Source organism: Rhinatrema bivittatum, chromosome 2, assembly GCF_901001135.1.
Source record: "Rhinatrema bivittatum chromosome 2, aRhiBiv1.1, whole genome shotgun sequence".
Taxonomy (NCBI): Eukaryota; Metazoa; Chordata; class Amphibia; order Gymnophiona; family Rhinatrematidae; genus Rhinatrema; species Rhinatrema bivittatum.
The window spans coordinates 358,446,525-358,467,810 of NC_042616.1; the positions used below are offsets into that span (position 1 = coordinate 358,446,525).

The window sequence follows — 21,286 nt, forward strand, 5'->3', positions numbered from 1 at the left end:
AACCTATTCTCAATTCCCCGGAAATCCCGCAGAGGAGGTGGATTACTATTAATCATAAAAAAACATTTCACAATGAAACCGAGCCCACACCCACTCCCGCAACAATATGAAGTAACTATCTTCGACTCAGAAAATCTGCAAATTTGCTTAGTATACTGCCCCGCCAAACTTCTGGACAAAGACATATCCCCCCCTCTTAGAATTCTTCATAACAAACAGTCTGAAGAAACCCACAATTATATTAGGAGATTTCAACCTCCACATGGACTCCAGCCCCCGATCTCAAAACTGCCAAACCATGCTTGACATGCTATCCACTTTAAATCTCAACCAACAAGTGAACAACCCAACACACAAAGCGGGTCACACCCTGGATCTGATATTCACAAACTACTTCTTCTCAGATACATCGATATCATATACTCCAGTCCCATGGTCCGATCACTACCTCCTGCACAGCAAGACCCAAGCAAACATTAACAACACGACTAAATCAAACGAATCATTCTCCTTCAACTACCGACCACCCTTCCAACCTGTCATTCTCCAACAAGAACTCGGAAAACAACTAATAAGTCTGGATCTCTCCAACATAAACAATGCCACACAATCATGGCACCAACTTATAGCAGAAACTGCCAACAACATAAACCCGGAAAGAACAAAAGAGATAAAGAACAAAAGAGATAAAACTAACCCCTGGTTCAACATTCAACTAAGAGACACAAAATCCACCCTAAGAAAAAAAGAAAAAGAATGGCGAAAAAATAAATGCCCCATGACATTGGAAAGGTACCGCACACAACTCGCTACATATAAAAAAATGATTATCGCCAAATGAGATTACTATAGTAAAAAAATCAAAAACTCCACTAACAACTCCAAATCCCTATACAACATAGTAAACAACCTATCAGAAAACAATAATACCACATCACAAACCAAAAACTTAAGCCAAGACCTTGCTCTGTTTTCAAAAACAAAATCAGCAAAATAACAGAAATCAACAACAAATCCACTATCCTAGATGACCAGATAACCTTCAAAAACATAATACCCTGGTCTAATTTCGATCCCATATCGACTACTGAAGCAGAGAAACTTTTAAGAAAACTTAACCCAGCCTGTCATGAACTAGACACAATCCCAACTCGTGCCCTAAAGGAAATAGCACAAACCATTGCTCCAACCATCACGGCAATCATAAATAAATCTCTCTAAGAAGGTGAGCTACCAGACAAATTAAAAATTGCAGCTATTAAACCAATAATAAAAAAAAAAGAACCTCAATCCAGATGAATTGAACAACTACCGCCCAATCTCAAACCTACCTCTCCTTGCTAAAATGACGGAGAAAGCTACTCTGAAACAACTCAATGAGCATCTCGAAACCAATAACATCTTACACCCTGCCCAACACGGTTTCAGGAAAAATCACAGCACTGAAACCTTGCAACTCAACCTATCAAACACTATAATAAGAGGATTCGACAACAATCTAAGATACATCCTCATACTACTCGACCTCTCCGCCGCATTTGACACAGTGGATCATAAAAGCCTAATCTCCAGACTAGCCAACATTGGTCTCTCCGGCAAAACTCTCGATTGGTTTACATCCTTCCTCAAAAACAGATATTTCAAAGTAAACATCAACAACCACTCCTCAGATGCCATTCCTCTTGAAACCTGAGTACCCCAAGGGTCCGCACTTTCGGCCACACTCTTTAATATATACCTACTACCCCTCTGCCAACTCCTCTCAAGTCTCGGTGTCACATACTACATGTACGCCAAAGATATCCAATTAATCATACCAGTAACAACCACCATCGAAGATATAATGAAACTCTTGGCCTCCTACCTCGACACCATAAGAAACATGCTAAACCACATGAAGCTATGTCTAAACATGGACAAAACTGAGTGTATACTGCTAGAGAGAAAAAGCTCAGGATTAAACACGAACCATGCCAAACAAATAGACAACACATGCATCAAACTAAAGGACAACGTGAAAGATCTCGGAATATGGCTAGACCCAGAACTCAACTACAAAAAGCACATCACAACGAAAATCAAAGAAGGCTTCCACAAACTACAAATCCTCAAACAACTAAAACTACTACTATACCACCACGATTTCAGAGCCGTTCTACAATCACTTATATTCACTAGCTTCAACTATTGCAACTCACTACTGATAGGGCTGCCCAAAATGACCATACGACCACTCCAATTACTGCAGAATGCCTCAGCCAGAATCCTCACCGGTTACAGAAAATCTGACCACATCACCCCTGTGCTAAACAGTCTACACTGGCTACCTGTAGAAAAAAGAATTGCATACAAACCCTAACCATCTTACACAGTACAATATACAACAATGAAAGCACATGCCTAAACAACATTATTCAGAAACACATATCCCAATGCAATACAAGAACCACTAGCAAATTGCAACTAAACATACCATCAATCTCAACCGTCAAACTATCAACCGTAATAAACAGAGCCATCTCCATAGCAGGACCTCAACTCTGGAATTCACTACCAGAGCACCTAAGTTCACAAAACACCAAAACATTTAAAAAAAGAACTCAAAACATGGCTTTTCAGGCAAGCCTTTAAAGATGGAATCTGTTAAACACACCATAAATAACCCCTCATACTATTATGGATAGTTAAATAATTTTACAGATAATTATAATACGGATGACTGTAAACTCTTTATTACTATTTAAAATGTTGGATATTTAATGTTAGCTATTTACTATGCTTCTATTTATTAAGTTTGGCTATAAACAACTTGCTTCCATTGTCATAACCTGACCTTATCTATTACCTTACCTGTTATACTGTTTTACCAGTTGTTACTTCACTTGTAATATGTTGTTCTACCTGTAAACCGGAGTGAAGGCCTCTAGCTAAACTTTGGTATATAAAAGCGTATAAATAAAATAAAAATAAATGGCTACACAGTTAACCCTCCGGTTCAAGACAATAACTCCCCTATAGGAGAACAGCCTAGAGACACCAAAAAGGATGTGTGTCTCTAATGTGTTCGACCACCTCTGTAGGGGCCGTGATATTAAGTAACTCAGACTTGTCCCAGTTGATTTTAAATCCTGAGACCAAACTGAAATCTGAAATTTCTGAGGAAATTGCTGCTAGAGAATTAATAGGGTTGGTTATGGTAAACAGTATGTCGTCTGCAAAGAGCAACAGTTTTGAGGTAAACTCTCCCACCTTCACCCCTGAGATCTGTGGATTGGCGTGAATGCTGTGTGTAAAGAGTTCCAAAAACAGGGCAAAAAGTAACGGAGAGAGAGGGCAGCCCTGTCTTGTGCCCTTCTCCACTGAGAATGGTTGCGAGTAACCCCCATTCACCTTTAGGCAAGCTTGAGGGGCTGTGTGTAATTTTTGGATCCACCCAATGAAAGTCTCCCCGAATTTGAAGGCCCGTAGTGTTTGAAATAAAAATGTCAGTGCACAAAATCAAAAGCCTTTTCGGCGTCTACTGCTAAAAGAAGAAACGGTATATTCTTTGTTCGGGCCCACCACATGGAGTCTACCGTTTTACGAACATTGTCTGAGGCCATTCTCCCCGGTATAAAGCCTGATTGATCGGGGGTGAACCAATTCAGGGAGAATATAGTTGAGCCTATTAGCCAAAATGTTTGCTAATAACTTCATGTCTAAGTTAATGAGGGAAATTGGCCTATAGGAACCACAGACCGTGGGGTCCCTCCCCGGTTTTGCTATCAGGGTGACTCCTGCAAGGTTTGCAGAAAGAGAAAAGATCTACTGGCCTCTCAAGGAATTAAATAGTCTCACCAACACCGGGGAAAGTATATTATTAAATGTCTTATAAAACGTCGCCGTAAATCCATCTAGTCCCGGGGATTTCCCTGATTTCAAATTCTTTATGGCCCATTTCACTTCCGCCTCTGTTATTTCTCTATCAAGAGTATCTATTTGTTGTTGTGTAAGCTGTGGTAGCATTATCTTTTGTAGATAAGTGTCTATCTGCGCCAAATTAATATTTGGATCGGCTCGATAGAGCTCCGTATAAAATCTTAGGAACCAGCTTCTGATATCTGTGTTTGTTAACATCTGTCCGGTTTCATCTTTAAGCTTGACTATATTGTTTTGAGTCTGGATGCTCCGTAATTTCCGTGCCAGTAGTTTGCCTGCCCCATTCATAGTGAGCCTGTTTACAGATTTCCAATTTGTGGGCTATCTGTGCCTCATCTATCCCCTCCAATGACTGCCGGCATTGATCTGTGTTAATTAGGACCTTATTTGAACCAGTTTTTTGGTAAATAAACGATGGAGCTTTCCTGTGATTGATATTCTCTCTCTATTTTTCAGTTTTTTCATATGTGCTCCTCGGGCTATCAATTTGCCTCTTGCTACCGCTTTTAAACAGTCCCATAATACCATGATAGAAATTTGCTCGCTGTCATTAAATTGTAAATATTCCTGGATTTCTTGTCTGAGGAGAGTGACAAACTCTGTATCGTCTAATAAACTATCAACCTAGATACATTTTTGATACCCTAGGTAATTGTGAATGAAGGCTAATTGTGCTGCTGCACAATACTTATGTTGATTGAGCTAGAATCCAAAGGATAAGGAGAAGGATACTGCTAGCCACAAAAGCAGTTTAAAAAATAGGAATGGATTAGCTTGTTAGTAAAAATGAATAAATAAATAAATAACAGTGGAGTCATATAGTTATCTTAGGTGATCAGACCAACACCCCCTGACAAATTTCTTTCAAAGTGATCCTGTACTCAAAACAATTACTGTAAGATTTATATTTTTTAGTGTCATAACTTACGTGCAATTTTACTTCACTGTCATATACTAGACTCTCCCACAGGCCATGGAACTCAGCTGAAAAAACAACAAAAAAAAATTTTAGGCAATTATTTCTTAGCAAATCTGATTTAATGCTAGTAAATCAGCTTTAAAAGGACCATTTTCGTATAAAACTGCCATTAATCAATCATTTTATAAACCCTTGTCGTACAATTACAGATACAACCAATCCTGAACAGCAATCAAATATCAAAAAGATCTGAAATCCATATGGTTTGAAGAATGGAAAATTTTACTCATTAGTCTTACAAGTGCTACTAATTTCTATATTGCCACTAGATGTTTACAGTGCTGTACAGCTACACAGTTGTGTGCAAAGGTTTAGGCACACTGGTCAAAGTATATGTTTAAGCACACTGGTCAAAGCATATGTTTCAGCGAACTGGTACAAAGTTAAAAATCTTTTATCTGCAATTTTTAATGCAAAATTAACATTTTCTGATTTTAACAAATTGAAAATAAAACCTTCTAATTGATTCATTACTTTTTTAAATAAGCTGTTAATAAGTGTTAATAAGTGTGGTTTTGGGCCGGCAGGGAACAAACGGACTGGATTCTGGCTGTTCTCATAAGAGCAAGTTTGCTCACCGTAAACAGTGTTTTCCATAGATAGCTGATGAATTAGCCATGCTGTCTGGGACGTCCTACGTGCCACGAGGTGGCGGAGCTCTCAAAGCTGAAAACAGATCTTTGCCAGTGAGCAGAATCTGCTTGCGTGATCCCGCGCTGCCCCAAATCTCCTCAGTCCGTATCAAAGCAAGACGAGATGCAAAGATGAAGAAAACTGTCTGGGGAAGCGGGAGGGTCAGCATGGCTAATTCATCTATCATCTATGGAAAACACAGTTTACCGTGAGCAAACTTGCTCTTTTCCCATAGATAAGCAGCATAAATTAGCCATGCTGTCTGGGAGTCCCCAGCTGAAGTATTGAGCGCATATAGCCGATATCATGTGTCCATGATAAAAATAAGGAAAAACCCTCAAGACAGGCAATAGGCGGAAAGTTTTTATGATGCTGCTGTCACTGTGTTCAGATATGTGTTACACGAGAATTGTATTTCTCATGTGTGCGTCACCCACTGTCTGCCGGCGTAAGCAGCAGCGGGAGGTGAGCAGATATAGCGAAGACCTTGGGACTGTGCTGCAAAGAGCTAGGATCAGTCCTTCATGGAGGTGATCTAGTGAAGGCATAGTACGGATGTGAAGTGTGTTATAGGCAGTGGACATGGTCTGTAGACACTGTCGGTAGCAGAAAAGAATGTAGCTCGAGGGCCAGAACAAGCGTGTGTAATTAAAAAACAGGGGGTCCAGGGCATTTGGGTTAAAGGAGACAGAGCTATAGGGCTCTGTAGTCAGAAGGAGTGTGACGTCATTAAGAAGTGAGAGTTCGGTTACACCCAGCATGAGGAGCTTAAGCTCGGTTGGTAGGCTCGAGGCTTATGGAAAAAAACACGAGGGTGATGGCTTGGTTGATGTGGAAGTCGAAAGGTACTTGTGTGATGAAGGCGGGATACATATGCAGCTTAACCTTGTCATGGTGAAGTTCCAGATAGGGCAGTTATCATGCTAGGACTTGTAGTTCGCTGATGCGTCTGAAGGAGGTGAGGGCGACAGAAACGTGCAGCTTCCAGGCAAGGAACATTGGATGACCAGTGTCTAGTAGTTCTCTTGATGGGAACATGAATTTGTTCCAGCACTTTGTTTATATGCCATGGAAATTTAGCTTTTGGGCCAGGGCCAGAGACATAGGATTCCGAACATGAACATGGAGGCGAGCGGGGGCCTAGAGATTGGCTCCAGATTGAAAGGAGAATGGTAGGGGTATGGGCCCTGAGGTATGCTTGAACCGAAGCCAGACAGAGGGTTCCGGCAAAGGAGATGAAGAAAGTCGCCGAGACATTCTGGTGGGCAGGTGAGCGGATCTGCTTCCTATTCATTCTAGGACTCCTACAGCTGCTCTGCAGGGCACTAAGAACCTGACCAACCTTTATTGGTGAAGTAGAACATGGGAATATGGTTGTCCAGGTGGACCATTAGAATTTGTCCACGAGGGGTGTGCTCCAATGTCTGAAGAACATGTCGGGCTCTAAGATCCAGGCGAGCCACATGTCATGCTGGTTTCTAAGCGGACGACAGACCCTGAATCCATGGTTGGGTGAAAAAAGGGGAACTCCACTCTCTGGTAGAAGGGTACCATATGGGATAAAGAGGGTCGGAGAGGCAATCCTGCAGGTAATACCAATGCGGCCAGCTAGTACTCCAATCTCTGTGCCTGCTGGAAGTGAGTGAGACAGGAGCGGGGGAAGGATGGAAGAACTGACTATTGGGTCCTTAGGCTCCATTATGGATGATGCACATGTAGTCAAGTGTGAGGTAGGACATAAGAAGAAGAAGAAAAGAAAATGCCATACTGGGTCAGACCAAGGGTCCATCAAGCCCAGCATCCTGTTTCCAACAGTGGCCAATCCAGGCCATAAGAACCTGGCAAGTACCCAAAAACTAAGTCTATTCCATGTAACCATTGCTAATGGCAGTGGCTATTCTCTAAGTGAACTTAATAGCAGGTAATGGACTTCTCCTCCAAGAACTTATCCAATCCTTTTTTAAACACAGCTATACTAACTGCACGAACCACATTCTCTGGCAACAAATTCCAGAGTTTAATTGTGCGTTGAGTAAAAAAGAACTTTCTCCGATTAGTTTTAAATGTGCCCCATGCTAACTTCATGGAGTGTCCCCTAGTCTTTCTACTATCCGAAAGAGTAAATAACCGATTCACATCTACCCGTTCTAGACCTCTCATGATTTTAAACACCTCTATCATATCCCCCCTCAGTCGTCTCTTCTCCAAGCTGAAAAGTCCTAACCTCTTTAGTCTTTCCTCATAGGGGAGTTGTTCCATTCCCCTTATCATTGTGGTAGCCCTTCTCTGTACCTTCTCCATCGCAATTATATCTTTTTTTGAGATGCGGCGACCAGAATTGTACACAGTATTCAAGGTGCGGTCTCACCATGGAGCGATACAGAGGCATTATGACATTTTCCGTTTTATTCATCATTCCTTTTCTAATAATTCCCAACATTCTGTTTGCTTTTTTGACTGCCACAGCACACTGAACCGACGATTTCAATGTGTTATCCACTATGACACCTAGATCTCTTTCTTGGGTTGTAGCACCTAATATGGAACCCAACATCGTGTAATTATAGCATGGGTTATTTTTCCCTATATGCATCACCTTGCACTTATCCACATTAAATTTCATCTGCCATTTGGATGCCCAATTTTCCAGTCTCACAAGGTCTTCCTGCAATTTATCACAATCTGCTTGTGATTTAACTACTCTGAACAATTTTGTGTCATCTGCAAATTTGATTATCTCACTCGTCGTATTTCTTTCCAGATCATTTATAAATATATTGAACAGTAAGGGTCCCAATACAGATCCCTGAGGCACTCCACTGTCCACTCCCTTCCACTGAGAAAATTGCCCATTTAATCCTACTCTCTGTTTCCTGTCTTTTAGCCAGTTTGCAATCCACGAAAGGACATCGCCACCTATCCCATGACTTTTTACTTTTCCTAGAAGCTGTAGCAGATTTGTGAGGCAAGACTTGCCCTGGGTAAAGCCATGCTAACTTTGTTCCATTAAACCATGTCTTTCTATATGTTCTGTGATTTTGATGTTTAGAACACTTTCCACTATTTTTCCTGGCACTGAAGTCAGGCTAACCGGTGTGTAGTTTCCCGGATCGCCCCTGGAGCCCTTTTTAAATATTGGGGTTACATTTGCTATCCTCCAGTCTTCAGGTAGAATGGATGATTTTAATGATAAGTTACAAATTTTTACTAATAGGTCTGAAATTTCATTTTTTAGTTCCTTCAGAACTCTGGGGTGTATACCATCCGGTCCAGGTGATTTACTACTCTTCAGTTTGTCAATCAGGCCTACCATATCTTCTAGGTTCACCGTGATTTGATTCAGTCCATCTGAATCATTACCCATGAAAACCTTCTCCATTACGGGTACCTCCCCAACATCCTCTTCAGTAAACACCGAAGCAAAGAAATCATTTAATCTTTCCGCGATGGCCTTATCTTCTCTAAGTGCCCCTTTAACCCCTCGATCATCTAACGGTCCAACTGACTCCCTCACAGGCTTTCTGCTTCGGATATATTTTAAAAAGTTTTTACTGTGAGTTTTTGCCTCTACAGCCAACTTCTTTTCAAATTCTCTCTTAGCCTGTCTTATCAATGTCTTACATTTAACTTGCCAATGTTTATGCTTTATCCTATTTTCTTCTGTTGGATCCTTCTTCCAATTTTTGAATGAAGATCTTTTGGCTAAAATAGCTTCTTTCACCTCCCCTTTTAACCATGCCGGTAATCGTTTTGCCTTCTTTCCACCTTTCTTAATGTGTGGAATACATCTGGACTGTGCTTCTAGAATGGTATTTTTTAACAATGACCACGTCTCTTGGACATTTTTTACTTTTGTAGCTGCTCCTTTCAGTTTTTTTCTAACAATTTTTCTCATTTTATCAAGGTTTCCCTTTTGAAAGTTTAGCACGAGAGCCTTGGATTTGCACACTGTTCCTTTTCCAGTCATTAAATCAAATTTGATCATATTATGATCACTATTGCCAAGCGGCCCCACCACCGTTACCTCTCTCACCAAGTCCTGTGCTCCACTGAGAATTAGATCTAAAATTGCTCCCTCTCTCGTCGGTTCCTGAACCAATTGCTCCATAAAGCTATCATTTATTCCATCCAGGAACGTTATCTCTCTAGCGTGACCCGATGATACATTTACCCAGTCTATATTGGGGTAATTGAAGTCTCCCATTATTACTGCACTACCAATTTGGTTAGCTTCCCTAATTTCTCTTAGCATTTCACTTTCCATCTCACCATCTTGACCAGGTGGACGGTAGTATACCCCTATCACTGTAGTCTTCCCTGATACACAAGGGATTTCTACCCATAAAGATTCAATTTTGTATTTAGTCTCATGCAGGATGTTTATCCTGTTGGACTCTATGCCATCCCGGACATAAAGCGCCACACCTCCTCCCGACTGCTCCTCTCTGTCATTGCGATATAATTTGTACCCCTGTATAGCACTGTCCCATTGGTTATCCTCTTTCCACCATGTCTCTGAGATGCCAATTAAGTCTATGTCATCATTTACTGCTATACATTCTAATTCTCCCATCTTACTTCTTAGACTTCTGGCATTAGCATACAAACATTTCAAAGTTTGTTTTTTGTTTGTATTTTTATTCTGCTTTTTAATTGATAGGGATAAGTTAGAATTTTTTAGCTCAGGTGAGTTTTTAGTTACAGGCACTTGGACTACTTTTCTAATTATTGGAACCTCACTGTCGGGATGCCCTAATTCTAATAGATTGAGAATGACCTGTGACCGAGAATGGAGAGGATTTGTCGGGTTCAGGTTAGTGGTTGTCACTTCGGTTCGACCAGCACGCATTGTACGGGCATACGCTTCAGAAGGCATGCCCTGTCCTGGATGGGCGATAGGAGTCCCGATGAGCTGCAAGAGCTGGTGGATTGCACATGGGATTCTTCGTAAGTGAATAGTAGGCCCAGAATGACCAGTCAAGAATAGGTTTTATGGGGAGATTGGTTTGCTAGGTGGATTGGTCAGTGGCCATCCGCAAGTAGTTGTCCAGGTAAGGAAATATAACTGGATCCCATGTAGACTAAGGTGTGCCAGTTCTACCACGGATCTTCTGGTGACAAAAAAATCCCCTGGTGCAGAGAATCTATTCTATGTTAGGTATCTGCTGATTGATTGAAGGTTGGACAGAGGCTATCATACTTCTCGTGAATGAGAAGTGAGGGGAACAACTCCTGGCGAGGGGGTGGTGGGGGGTAGCACTGAATGTACCATTGTGGAAGATGATTGATCTCCTGTAACAGCAGTCTGCAGTGCGGATTGCGGTGTGTAGGCGGAGCGGGTGCGGAAACATAGGAACTAAGAGTGCACCTCGGTGTCAACGTGGACGAAGTGGAAGGCCTCAGGAGGGCCCGGGTAGGATTGTGAATACTCCCCGAGGGAAAAAAAAACCCGTCTCTTCCAAACTTTGGAGTTTTGACGCTGTTTGTGGGTGGGACCCCTGTAGAGGTAATATCGGGTAACTGACATCACCTTACCACACTGGTAGAAAATAACTGGTGGTCACGGTGTGTCAGGTAATTTCGACATAGTAGGAGGTTTAGAATAAAGAACCTGAACTACAGAATTTTATTTTTTTTTAATCACTGAGGAGAGACAAGGTCCGTGTACTGCTAGGAATGCGAGGGGGGGGGAGGGGAACGCCGTCGCTTTCCCTACAAATGTGAAGGCTGAAGATGACTGTTGGAATCACGGACTGAAAAATGTCCGTTAAAGATGATATGGATAGGAAAAAAGGTCATCTGGGAATATGATTTTGAGGAAAGCATTCGCTGAGAGGCTGACAAAACATGTCCCTACTTTCTGCCTCTAAAGGTGGATGACTTTTTCCCGCCAGGCTATCTGTAAGAAAAATGTCGTGAGGACAAGGATGTTTTGCTTATGCACGTCATTTATATATTCTTGAAAAAAACCCTAATTGTCATCTTATTAAGGAAAACAGACATTTCTGAAGTAAAAAGAACATTCTGGGAATTTCTTACCTAAAAGTTATTTTAAAAAATTTAACTATACATGCACTAAGTAACATTTGAGATATAGGGCTTTTCTTTTTCTGATAAGGTAATATCTATAGGGGGAAAATGCTGTACCCGAAGGAAGCAACCAGTGATTGGCTGCTACAAGATCCTCATTCTCTTCTTCCAGATTTTCTGTGCTGGGTCCCTCTTCATTTAGATGAAATATGTTAATCAAAAGACTGCATTTACTCAAGTCAATGGGCTGTGGTAAACAAAAGAAGATAAGCTTTCAATGTTAATTATTAAGAAGCAACCAGTATATAGCCAGATGGCTCAGCTAATTGAATTTTCAGTAAAACTGGTATCTTTTCAGGAAAGATAACTTATTTATACTCTTTTGATGGAGTTTAAAAACTCAATTGCAATGCAGTACATTCACAATAATTTTCCATTTATGGTAGTGCAAATAACATTACCAGTTTCAGTTGTAAGAGCATCGGATTTCTTGGACTATGCATGTGGTGACAGAACACCCATCCCCCAAGCACACCAGGCTTATGTCTGATATGCTCTCAACCAATCGGAGAAGATCCAAACTCATTCCTTTTGATAGATGTTGGTACTTGCCACCCAAGTCAGGTTCTCTGACTGAGTGGAAGAGGGAGACACACCCCACAGTGCCTTGACTGCTGGGATTAGCAGGACAACAGGCATCTGAAGCCAAAGAATTAGATTCAGAGAGGCCCTCAACGAACCCAAGAGCTTGTGATACACTTCTAGATCATGGGGGACTGTTCTGAGATCAGACCACGCAAACTGGCATTCTGCCCAGGGGCTCTGACCTGGGTGCTTTCTCACCGAGGTCTACCTGAGGCATTCATCGCCTGCATGCACACAGGACTATCTGAGGGGCTTACCCAATATAAACACACACAATTACTGGAATTATACCTGGGGACTTGAACCCAGGAGCTTATTCCCTACACAAATAGCCACTCAGACTTTAATTCAGCACATCACGGTTTGAGGTACTTATGAAAGTAAGTTTGAGTAATAGGAGGATAGAACAAACAAAATCGAAAGCATTTCATAGTGAAAAACAATAAATATGGTTCACTCAGAGGTTGGCCTGTGGCCTTCAAACTAGTCTATGTCTGAGTAAGAACTCAGAATCCATACAGCTTAACCTCTAAATACATCCTCAGCCAGAGTAGTCAAATAATTCCATTACAGGAACCTCTGTGGGATAAGTCTCATACCAGGCTAACCATTTACTGACTCTCACCTGAATCAAGTAGCCTCTACCTATGCTGGTTAAAAAAAAAAAAAGCAGCCCCCCCCCCCCAGCACACCTACAAAGTAGGAAGGCATTGGATTTCCTGTGCAGCTCACCAAGGACTTGAGCCTCCTGAGGAAGTACCAGAGACCACCAGCCTTTTTATTTCAGGACCCCAAATAGGAGTACTGACCTAAACCATGATATTTGTGTGGAACTGAAACACAGCTATCAAACTCTGAACCTAACATAACAGAAGAAAATAAGAATTGCCAGACTGGATAAGACCAAGGGTCATCAAATCCAGCATCCTGTCTCCAGCAATGGCCCATGCAAGTCACAAGATATCTAGCAGATCCCATAAAATAGACCTAATTCCTGTTACTCACTCCTAGGGATAGCAATAGCTTTCTTTATTCTCTGGTTAATAATGTGTCACTGATTTTTCCTCCAGGAACCTCTCCAAACCTCTTTTAAAACCAGCTATGCTAGTTACCTTGATCGCATCATCTGGCAACAGATTCTACAGCTTGATAGTGCGCTGAGTGAAAAATTTCTTTGTACAGTGTTTTGAATCTGCTGATTGTTAGTTTCATGAAGTGTCTCCTTGTTTTAGTATTTTTTTTTAAACTAAGAATCTTCTGGCATATAAAAAAAATTCTTTGATAAATATAATGTATACAGCGATGAAAAGACCACTTACAGCTCTCAAAAAAAAGTTAACCCCCCCACCCCAAAAAAAACAAAACTTGAAAGCATAATGTGCTTCAGGTTTGTTCCAAGCAGAAAGATAGATACAATTTATGACATTTTATAAAACTAATCATAAGGTCCCCACACTTTATCATACTTAAAGTTTTCCCCATTTAGATCATACCTAAGTTTTTCAATATCAGATATATCACACACTTGAGCATGTCAATGGACCATACAAGGATTGAATTTCCAAAAGGTTACAATAGTCAATCTGGCTGCAAGCAAGAGCTGGCCAACCAAAACTGTATACTTCACAGGGATCAAAGACTCATTCCACCTACCCAGAAGGCATAACAATAATATGTACAGAGATACCCAGAATGTCTGCAGTTTCCAGCACTACTTGTGACCAAAACTGGCAAACACTTCAACAGTGCCACATGTTGTATATAGGTGCCCATCTCGCCGCAATCTCTTCAGCTAGTAGGATTTGCATCAGAAAAGAGTTTGGTGTTCTATATAGCAATGTAACAATAAGCTCAACCCACCTTGCACAAATAGATACATGAGAGACATAAACCCATATATTTTTCCATGCTTTAGCATCTAGTGTAACACCTGAATCTTCATTCCAAATATCTATTAAGAACTGTGGCATCACTTTTGCAAACACTTTACAAAATATATCCCACAATACAAAGCCGTGATACTCTTAGCACAAGCATCCAAATCACTCCAAAAAATGTTCCAGGCCCTTTAAAGGCCTCAAGCAGCTTCATCAATTCAAAATGGGTTTTTTTTCTATTTATAAAAGTTATTATCCACATCTTCCACAATGTTCAGTGCGGAATAAAATTCAACTGTATATAATAAATCAATAAACAAAACATATGATAAAAAGCAAAACACTAAAAAAGTAGTTAAAAACAAAACAATTTACACTATCTTTCCAGACTTCAGTAAAATATAGAGCATTCACCTGCTTGCAAAAAGTTTTTAAGTCTGTCTTCATATGCAGTACTGGGATTAATGCATTCTAACATACTGCAGCAAAGTAGGAAAAAGCACATGAACATGAGGGAATTGAGGGAATCGTCAGTAACTAAGTATTTGAAGAACGCAACTGATCTTATGAAGAATAAACTCTAAAGTGTTTACTAAAGAGCCTAGAGAACTGTCATATGGTAATCTGTGAATTAAAATAACAGTTTTAAATCTGATTATTCAGAGCTTGTCTTCACTGCAGATGAAAGGCATGTGAATTGGGCTTAAATCAAAATATTGGGAGAGCATGCAAAAGGTTTGAAACCCATTCTCAGAGTTGACTAATGAAGTCAAGACCTTTCTGAACATATGAACATAAGAAAATGCCATACTGTGTCAGACCAAGGGTCCATCAAGCCCAGCATCCTGTTTCCAACAGTGGCCAATCCAGGCCATAAGAACCCGGCAAGTACCCAAAAACTAAGTCTATTCCATGTTACCATTGCTAATGGCTGTGGCTATTCTCTAAGTGAACTTAATAGCAGGTAATGGACTTCTCCAAGAACTTATCCAATCCTTTTTTAAACTCAGCTATACTAACTGCACTAACCACATCCTCTGGCAACAAATTCCAGAGTTTAATTGTGCATTGAGTAAAAGAGAACTTTCTCTGATTAGTTTTAAATGTGCCCCATGCTAACTTCATGGAGTGCCCCCTAGTCTTTCTATTATCCGAAAGAGTAAATAACTGATTCACATCTACCCGTTCTAGACCTCTCATAATTTTAAACATCTCTATCATATCCCCCCTCAGCCGTCTCTTCTCCAAGCTGAAAAGTCCTAACCTCTTTAGTCTTTCCTGTTCCATTCCCCTTATTTTGGTAGCCCTTCTCTGTACCTTCTCCATCGCAATTATATCTTTTTTGAGATGCGGCGACCAGAATTGTACACAGTATTCAAGGTGCGGTCTCACCATGAAGCGATACAGAGGCATTATGACATTTTCCGTTTTACTCACCATTCCCTTTCTAATAATTCCCAACATTCTGTTTGCTTTTTTGACTGCCGCAGCACACTGAGCCGACGATTTCAATGTGTTATCCACTATGATACCTAGATCTCTTTCTTGGGTTGTAGCACCTAATATGGAACCCAACATTGTGTAATTATAGCATGGGTTATTTTTCCCTATATGCATCACCTTGCACTTATCCACATTAAATTTCATCTGCCATTTGGATGCCCAATTTTCCAGTCTCACAAGGTCTTCCTGCAATTTATCACAATCTGCTTGTGATTTAACTACTCTGAACAATTTTGTATCATCTCCAAATTTGATTATCTCACTCGTATTTCTTTCCAGATCATTTATAAATATATTGAAAAGTAAGGGTCCCAATACAGATCCCCGAGGCACTCCACTGTCCACGCCCTTCCACTGAGAAAATTGTCCATTTAATCCTACTCTCCGTTTCCTGTCTTTTAGCCAGTTTGCAATCCACGAAAGGACATCGCCACCTATCCCATGACTTTTTACTTTTCCTAGAAGCCTCTCATGAGGAACTTTGTCAAACGCCTTCTGAAAATCCAAGTATACTACATCTACCAGTTCACCTTTATTGCATGTTTATTAACTCCTTCAAAAAAGTGAAGCAGATTTGTGAGGCAAGACTTGCCCTGGGTAAAGCCATGCTGACTTTGTTCCATTAAACCATGTCTTTCTATATGTTCTGTGATTTTGATGTTTAGAACACTTTCCACTATTTTTCCTGGCACTGAAGTCAGGCTAACCGGTCTGTAGTTTCCCAGATCGCCCCTAGAGCCCTTTTTAAATATTGGGGTTAAATTTGCTATCCTCCAGTCTTCAGGTACAAGGGATGATTTTAATGATAGGTTACAAATAGATCTGAAATTTCATTTTTTAGTTCCTTCAGAACTCTGGGGTGTATACCATCCGGGTCCAGTTGATTTACTACTCTTCAGTTTGTCACAGGCCTACCACATCTTCTAGGTTCACCGTGATTTGATTCAGTCCATCTGAATCATTACCCATGAAAACCTTCTCCATTACGGGTACCTCCCCAACATCCTCTTCAGTAAACACCGAAGCAAAGAAATCATTTAATCTTTCCGCAATAGCCTTATCTTCTCTAAGTGCCCCTTTAACTTCTCGATCATCTAACGGTCCAACTGACTCCCCCACAGGCTTTCTGCTTTGGATATATTTAAAAAAGCTTTTACCTCTACAGCCAACTTCTTTTCAAATTCTCTCTTAGCCTGTCTTATCAATGTCTTACATTTAACTTGCCAATGTTTATGCTTTATCCTATTTTCTTCTGTTGAATCCTTCTTCCAATTTTTGAATGAAGTTCTTTTGGCTAAAACAGCTTCTTTCACCTCCCCTTTTAACCATGCCGGTAATCGTTTTGCCTTCTTTCCACCTTTCTTAATGTGTGGAATACATCTAGACCAGAGCTTTCCAAACTTTTCATGTTGGTGACACACTTTTTAGACAAACAATTTCGGGACACAGTAATTCAGTCTACTAGCAAACCAGAGGTTGTATGCAGTGTAACAAAGGAAAAAAAAGAAACATCACCATCCTTATAAAACAAATCAAGAAATATAAAATCATCAGCAGTAAAACTGTACTAACAAAAAGAACATATTTCGAAACAGCTGATGAGTGGAATATCCAATAATTAAAAACTCATATAAAACATTTCCAGATACCAACAAAATATTTCAAAATAGCAGACACAAAGACCCAGTAATGAAAAATAATAAGGATACAAACATTTTTTTTGCTCTGCATACCTGGGAACGTTTGATATCCAGGTGTCCTGAGATTGTTCTGAATTAGCAGGAGGAGGGGTGGTTTGCTTGGAACTTTCTCCTCTCTCAGTCACATACCAGCGCTCTCTCTCACACTGGCTCTCAATGACACACCTATACACACATGCTCTCAGTACTCACATATACACATGTTTTTTCTCTCTCACTTATATAGGCTCTTAATTACACATTTACACACATGCTGTCTATCTTTTCACGCTTACACACACACAGGCTTTCAATCACACACATACATGCTGTCTTTTTCTCCTCACGCACAGACTCTCATTCACATGCTTACAAACATGTCCTCTCTTCTCTCATTTACACACAGGCTCTCAATCACATACTCACATGCTCCCATCACCTAAATCAGCTTCTCAATCACACACAGACACACATGGTCTCTCTCTCTCATTTAAACACAGGCTCTCAATCACATACTCACATGCTCCATCACCTAAACCAGCTCTCAATCACACACAGACACACATGATCTCTCTCTTACTTATACACACAGGCTCTTAATCAATACATACACATGATTCTCTCACACACAAGGATCTCAATCATACACACATACTCTTTCACACAAACAGGTTTTCAATCACAAACTTACACATACAGGTTCCCAATGGTAAACTTACATTCATGCTCTCTCTCTCACAGGCAGGCTCTCAATCACAGACATACTCTCTTTCACATGTACAGGCTCTCAATCATTCACATACATGCAATCTCTCACTCTCTCATACACACACACAAGGCCCCGCGGCCCGGAAGAGGAAGTGGAGAGTATCGGGTGAGTGCGCGGCAAGAAGAGGCCAAGCTAGTGCGCTCGGCATCGGCCCGAAGAAAAAGAAGACTGCAGCGCGGCTCGGAGGAAAATGTTCAACCGCGGCCGATGGGACTCTGCCTCCGCGAGGGCTGAAAATGAAGAGGTTAGTGTTGGGAGGAGGCTGCTGCTGCTGCCGCGAGTTCCCGGGGTGGGGGTGGGGGAGAGAGAGAGTGAATGCTCGCTCATTCACTCTCTCTCACCCCACCCCGGGACTCGCGGCAGCAGCAGCAGCCTCCTCCCAACGCTAACCTCTTCATTTTCAGCCCTCGCGGAGGCGGAGTCCCATCGGCCGCGGTTGAACATTTTCCTCCGAGCCGCGCTGCAGTCTTCTTTTCTTCGGGCCGATGCCGAGCGCACTCGCGTGGCCTCTTCTTGCCGCGCACTCACCCGATACTCTCCACTTCCTCTTCCGGGGGGGGGGGGGGGCGGGAAGAAGAGAGCACGCCGGTGCCGCTGACTCCAGCTGTCCTGCCGCGTTCCGCCCGGGCGGAGGAGGACCGGGGAGCAGCTGGGTCAGCGGGAAAGTGTGGCGATACTTGTCTGCGAGCCAGATGCAGCATATCTGGCTCGGAGCCATGGGTTCCCGGACCCTGCACTTGCCGGTGTGTCACGTGCACCGGGCTTGCGCGACACACCGGCACACCTCAGGCGACACAGTAAAGTGTCGCGACACACACTTTGGAAAGCTCTGATCTAGACTGTGCTTCTAGAATGGTATTTTTTTTTTTTTTTTTTTTTTTTAACAATGACCACGCCTCTTGGACATTTTTTTACTTTTGTAGCTGCTCCTTTCAGTTTTTTTCTAACAATTTTTCTCATTTTATCAAAGTTTCCCTTTTAAAAGTTTAGCACGAGAGCCTTGGATTTGCACACTGTTCCTCTTCCAGTCATTAAATCAAATTTGATCATATTATGATCACTTTTGCCAAGCGGCCCCACCACCGTTACCTCTCTCACCAAGTCCTGTGCTCCACTGAGAATTAGATCTAAAATTGCTCCAGTCCTTAACGATAAGAGCCAGAAAGGATAGGGTTTTCAGACTTCGGGGCTATGAGAGACAGCACTTCCCTCTCTCTATCTAGAAAGCAGAGTTGCTTGCCTATAACAGGTATTCTCCAAGGAAAGCAGGGTGTTAGTCCTCACACATGACATAAGCTTTCCGAGATGGAAAGCTTATGTCAAACGTTTCTAGAACTTTAACTTGCCATCATGGACAGGCCCAGCATGCCCTATACTACGCATTCATGCGGGGTCCCTCTTCAGTCTTATAACACAGAATTAGATATAAATAAAATTAGGACACACCCAACTCCGTGGGCTGGCAGGTGGGTTTCGTGAGGACTAACATACAGCTGTCCTCTGAGAACACCTATTACAGGTAAGCAAATCTGCTTTCTCCAAGGACACGCAGGATGGTAGTCCTCAAACATGGGTGAATCAATAGCTACAGGCTGCTCCCCAACATAAAACGGGACCAACAGTCATCCAAACAAGATGCCAATGGGCACAACAATGATGCTGTTGGTAACAGAGGGGGGTTGGGGGGGGGGGAAAGACTACCTGATTGCAGTCTCTGAATGCAGGCCCTAAGCAGGAGAGAGTTGGGTTCTATACCTCGAACAGATTCTGAAGGACAGATTAACCAAACCTACTGTCATGTCAGCCATCCCTATCCAAGCAATAGTGAGATGCAAATGTGTGGAGAGAATTCCACGTCGCAGTCTTGCAGATCTCCTCCATGGGAACTGCTCGCAAGTGGGCCACAGATGCTGCCATGGCTCACACAGAATGAGCCTTGACATGACCCCCAAGATGCAGTCCCATCTGCACATAACAGAAGGAGATGCAGTCCGCTAGCCAGTTCGAAAGTGTCTGTTTGGCAATGCCCAACCTATACCTGTCAAAAGAAACAAAAGGTTGGGTGGACTTGTCTATGGGCTTCTGTCCACTCCACATAGAAGGCTAAGGCTCGCTTGCAGTCCAAACTGTGCAGGGCCCACTTGCCTTGGTGCAAATGGGGCCTGGGAAAGAATGCTGGCAAGACAATGGACTGGTTAAGATGGAAGTTCATCACCACTTTAGGCATGAACTTAGGGTACATACACAAGATCACCCTGTCATGATAAAACTTAGTGTAAGGTGGATAAGTCACTAAGGCCTGGAGCTCACTGACCCTGCACACTGAAGTGACCGCCAGCAAAAATATGACTTTCCAGGTCAGGTACTTCAGGTCTCAGGTGCGCAGCAGCCAAAAGGAACTTTCATCAGCTGAGCTAACACCAAGCTGAGGTCCCAAGATACAGCGGGAGGGCCTTAGGGGAGGCTTCAATTGAAGCAGGCCTCGCATGAAATGTACAATTATAGACTGTACGGGCATGGGCGCACCATCTACACCAGTGGTTCTCAACCTTTTTTCGTCCGGGACACACCTGACAGATGGTTCTCACATGCGTGACACACTGAACATGTGACCATCACGGGACAAAATGTAAATATACATTCTGCATCCTCAGGAACCACGTCGACCCCCAAAAATGGGTGCAGAGCAGAACTAGGGCATTACCCGTACAGCTCACCATACAAAAAAAAGATATTCTGTATCTGATGACCTCAGTAAAAGCAAAGCAAACTCTCTTTACTGGCAAGCACAATACCCCTCTTTATGAAAAGACAGTAATTAACCAGGCCCTAAACACTAATACACCTCCTATTGGGAAAACAGAGCAAGCCAAGCTGCTATAGATACCCACTTAGAAATAATTGTAAAACTATACTAATAAATGTTACAAAACAGCTGATGAACAGAATAATATCCAACTATTAAAAACTCATAAAAATTATTAAAAATTGTCTAAATATCAAAATATTTCAAAACAGCAGACACATCACATAACACCCAATAATTAAAATGGCAATCAATCAAGAAAAATAAACTTAAAAGGCTGCCTTTACTTACCCTCTCCAGCAACTCTCCTACTCCTTTCCCTTGCAGACCAATAGCACTCACTAGAAGCAGCAGTGGCTGCTGAAGCTCTGTCCTCACAGTCCTCTTCCTTAGGGCCCACAACCAGTCACAACCAGTCTCTGTCTCACACAGACCAGTAACTTCCCT

The 21,286-nt window shown here is 41.9% G+C and overlaps 1 protein-coding gene across 1 annotated transcript in view; it reads right to left on the reverse strand.

Annotated features, from left to right (window-relative positions):
• Positions 1-21,286, reverse strand: part of TRIP13 (thyroid hormone receptor interactor 13) — a 193,184-nt gene that overhangs the window by 150,571 nt on the left and 21,327 nt on the right. Inside the window, 2 exon segments of the mRNA XM_029589932.1 lie at positions 4,847-4,902; positions 11,678-11,807. Coding sequence (XP_029445792.1) covers positions 4,847-4,902; positions 11,678-11,807 — 186 coding nt within the window.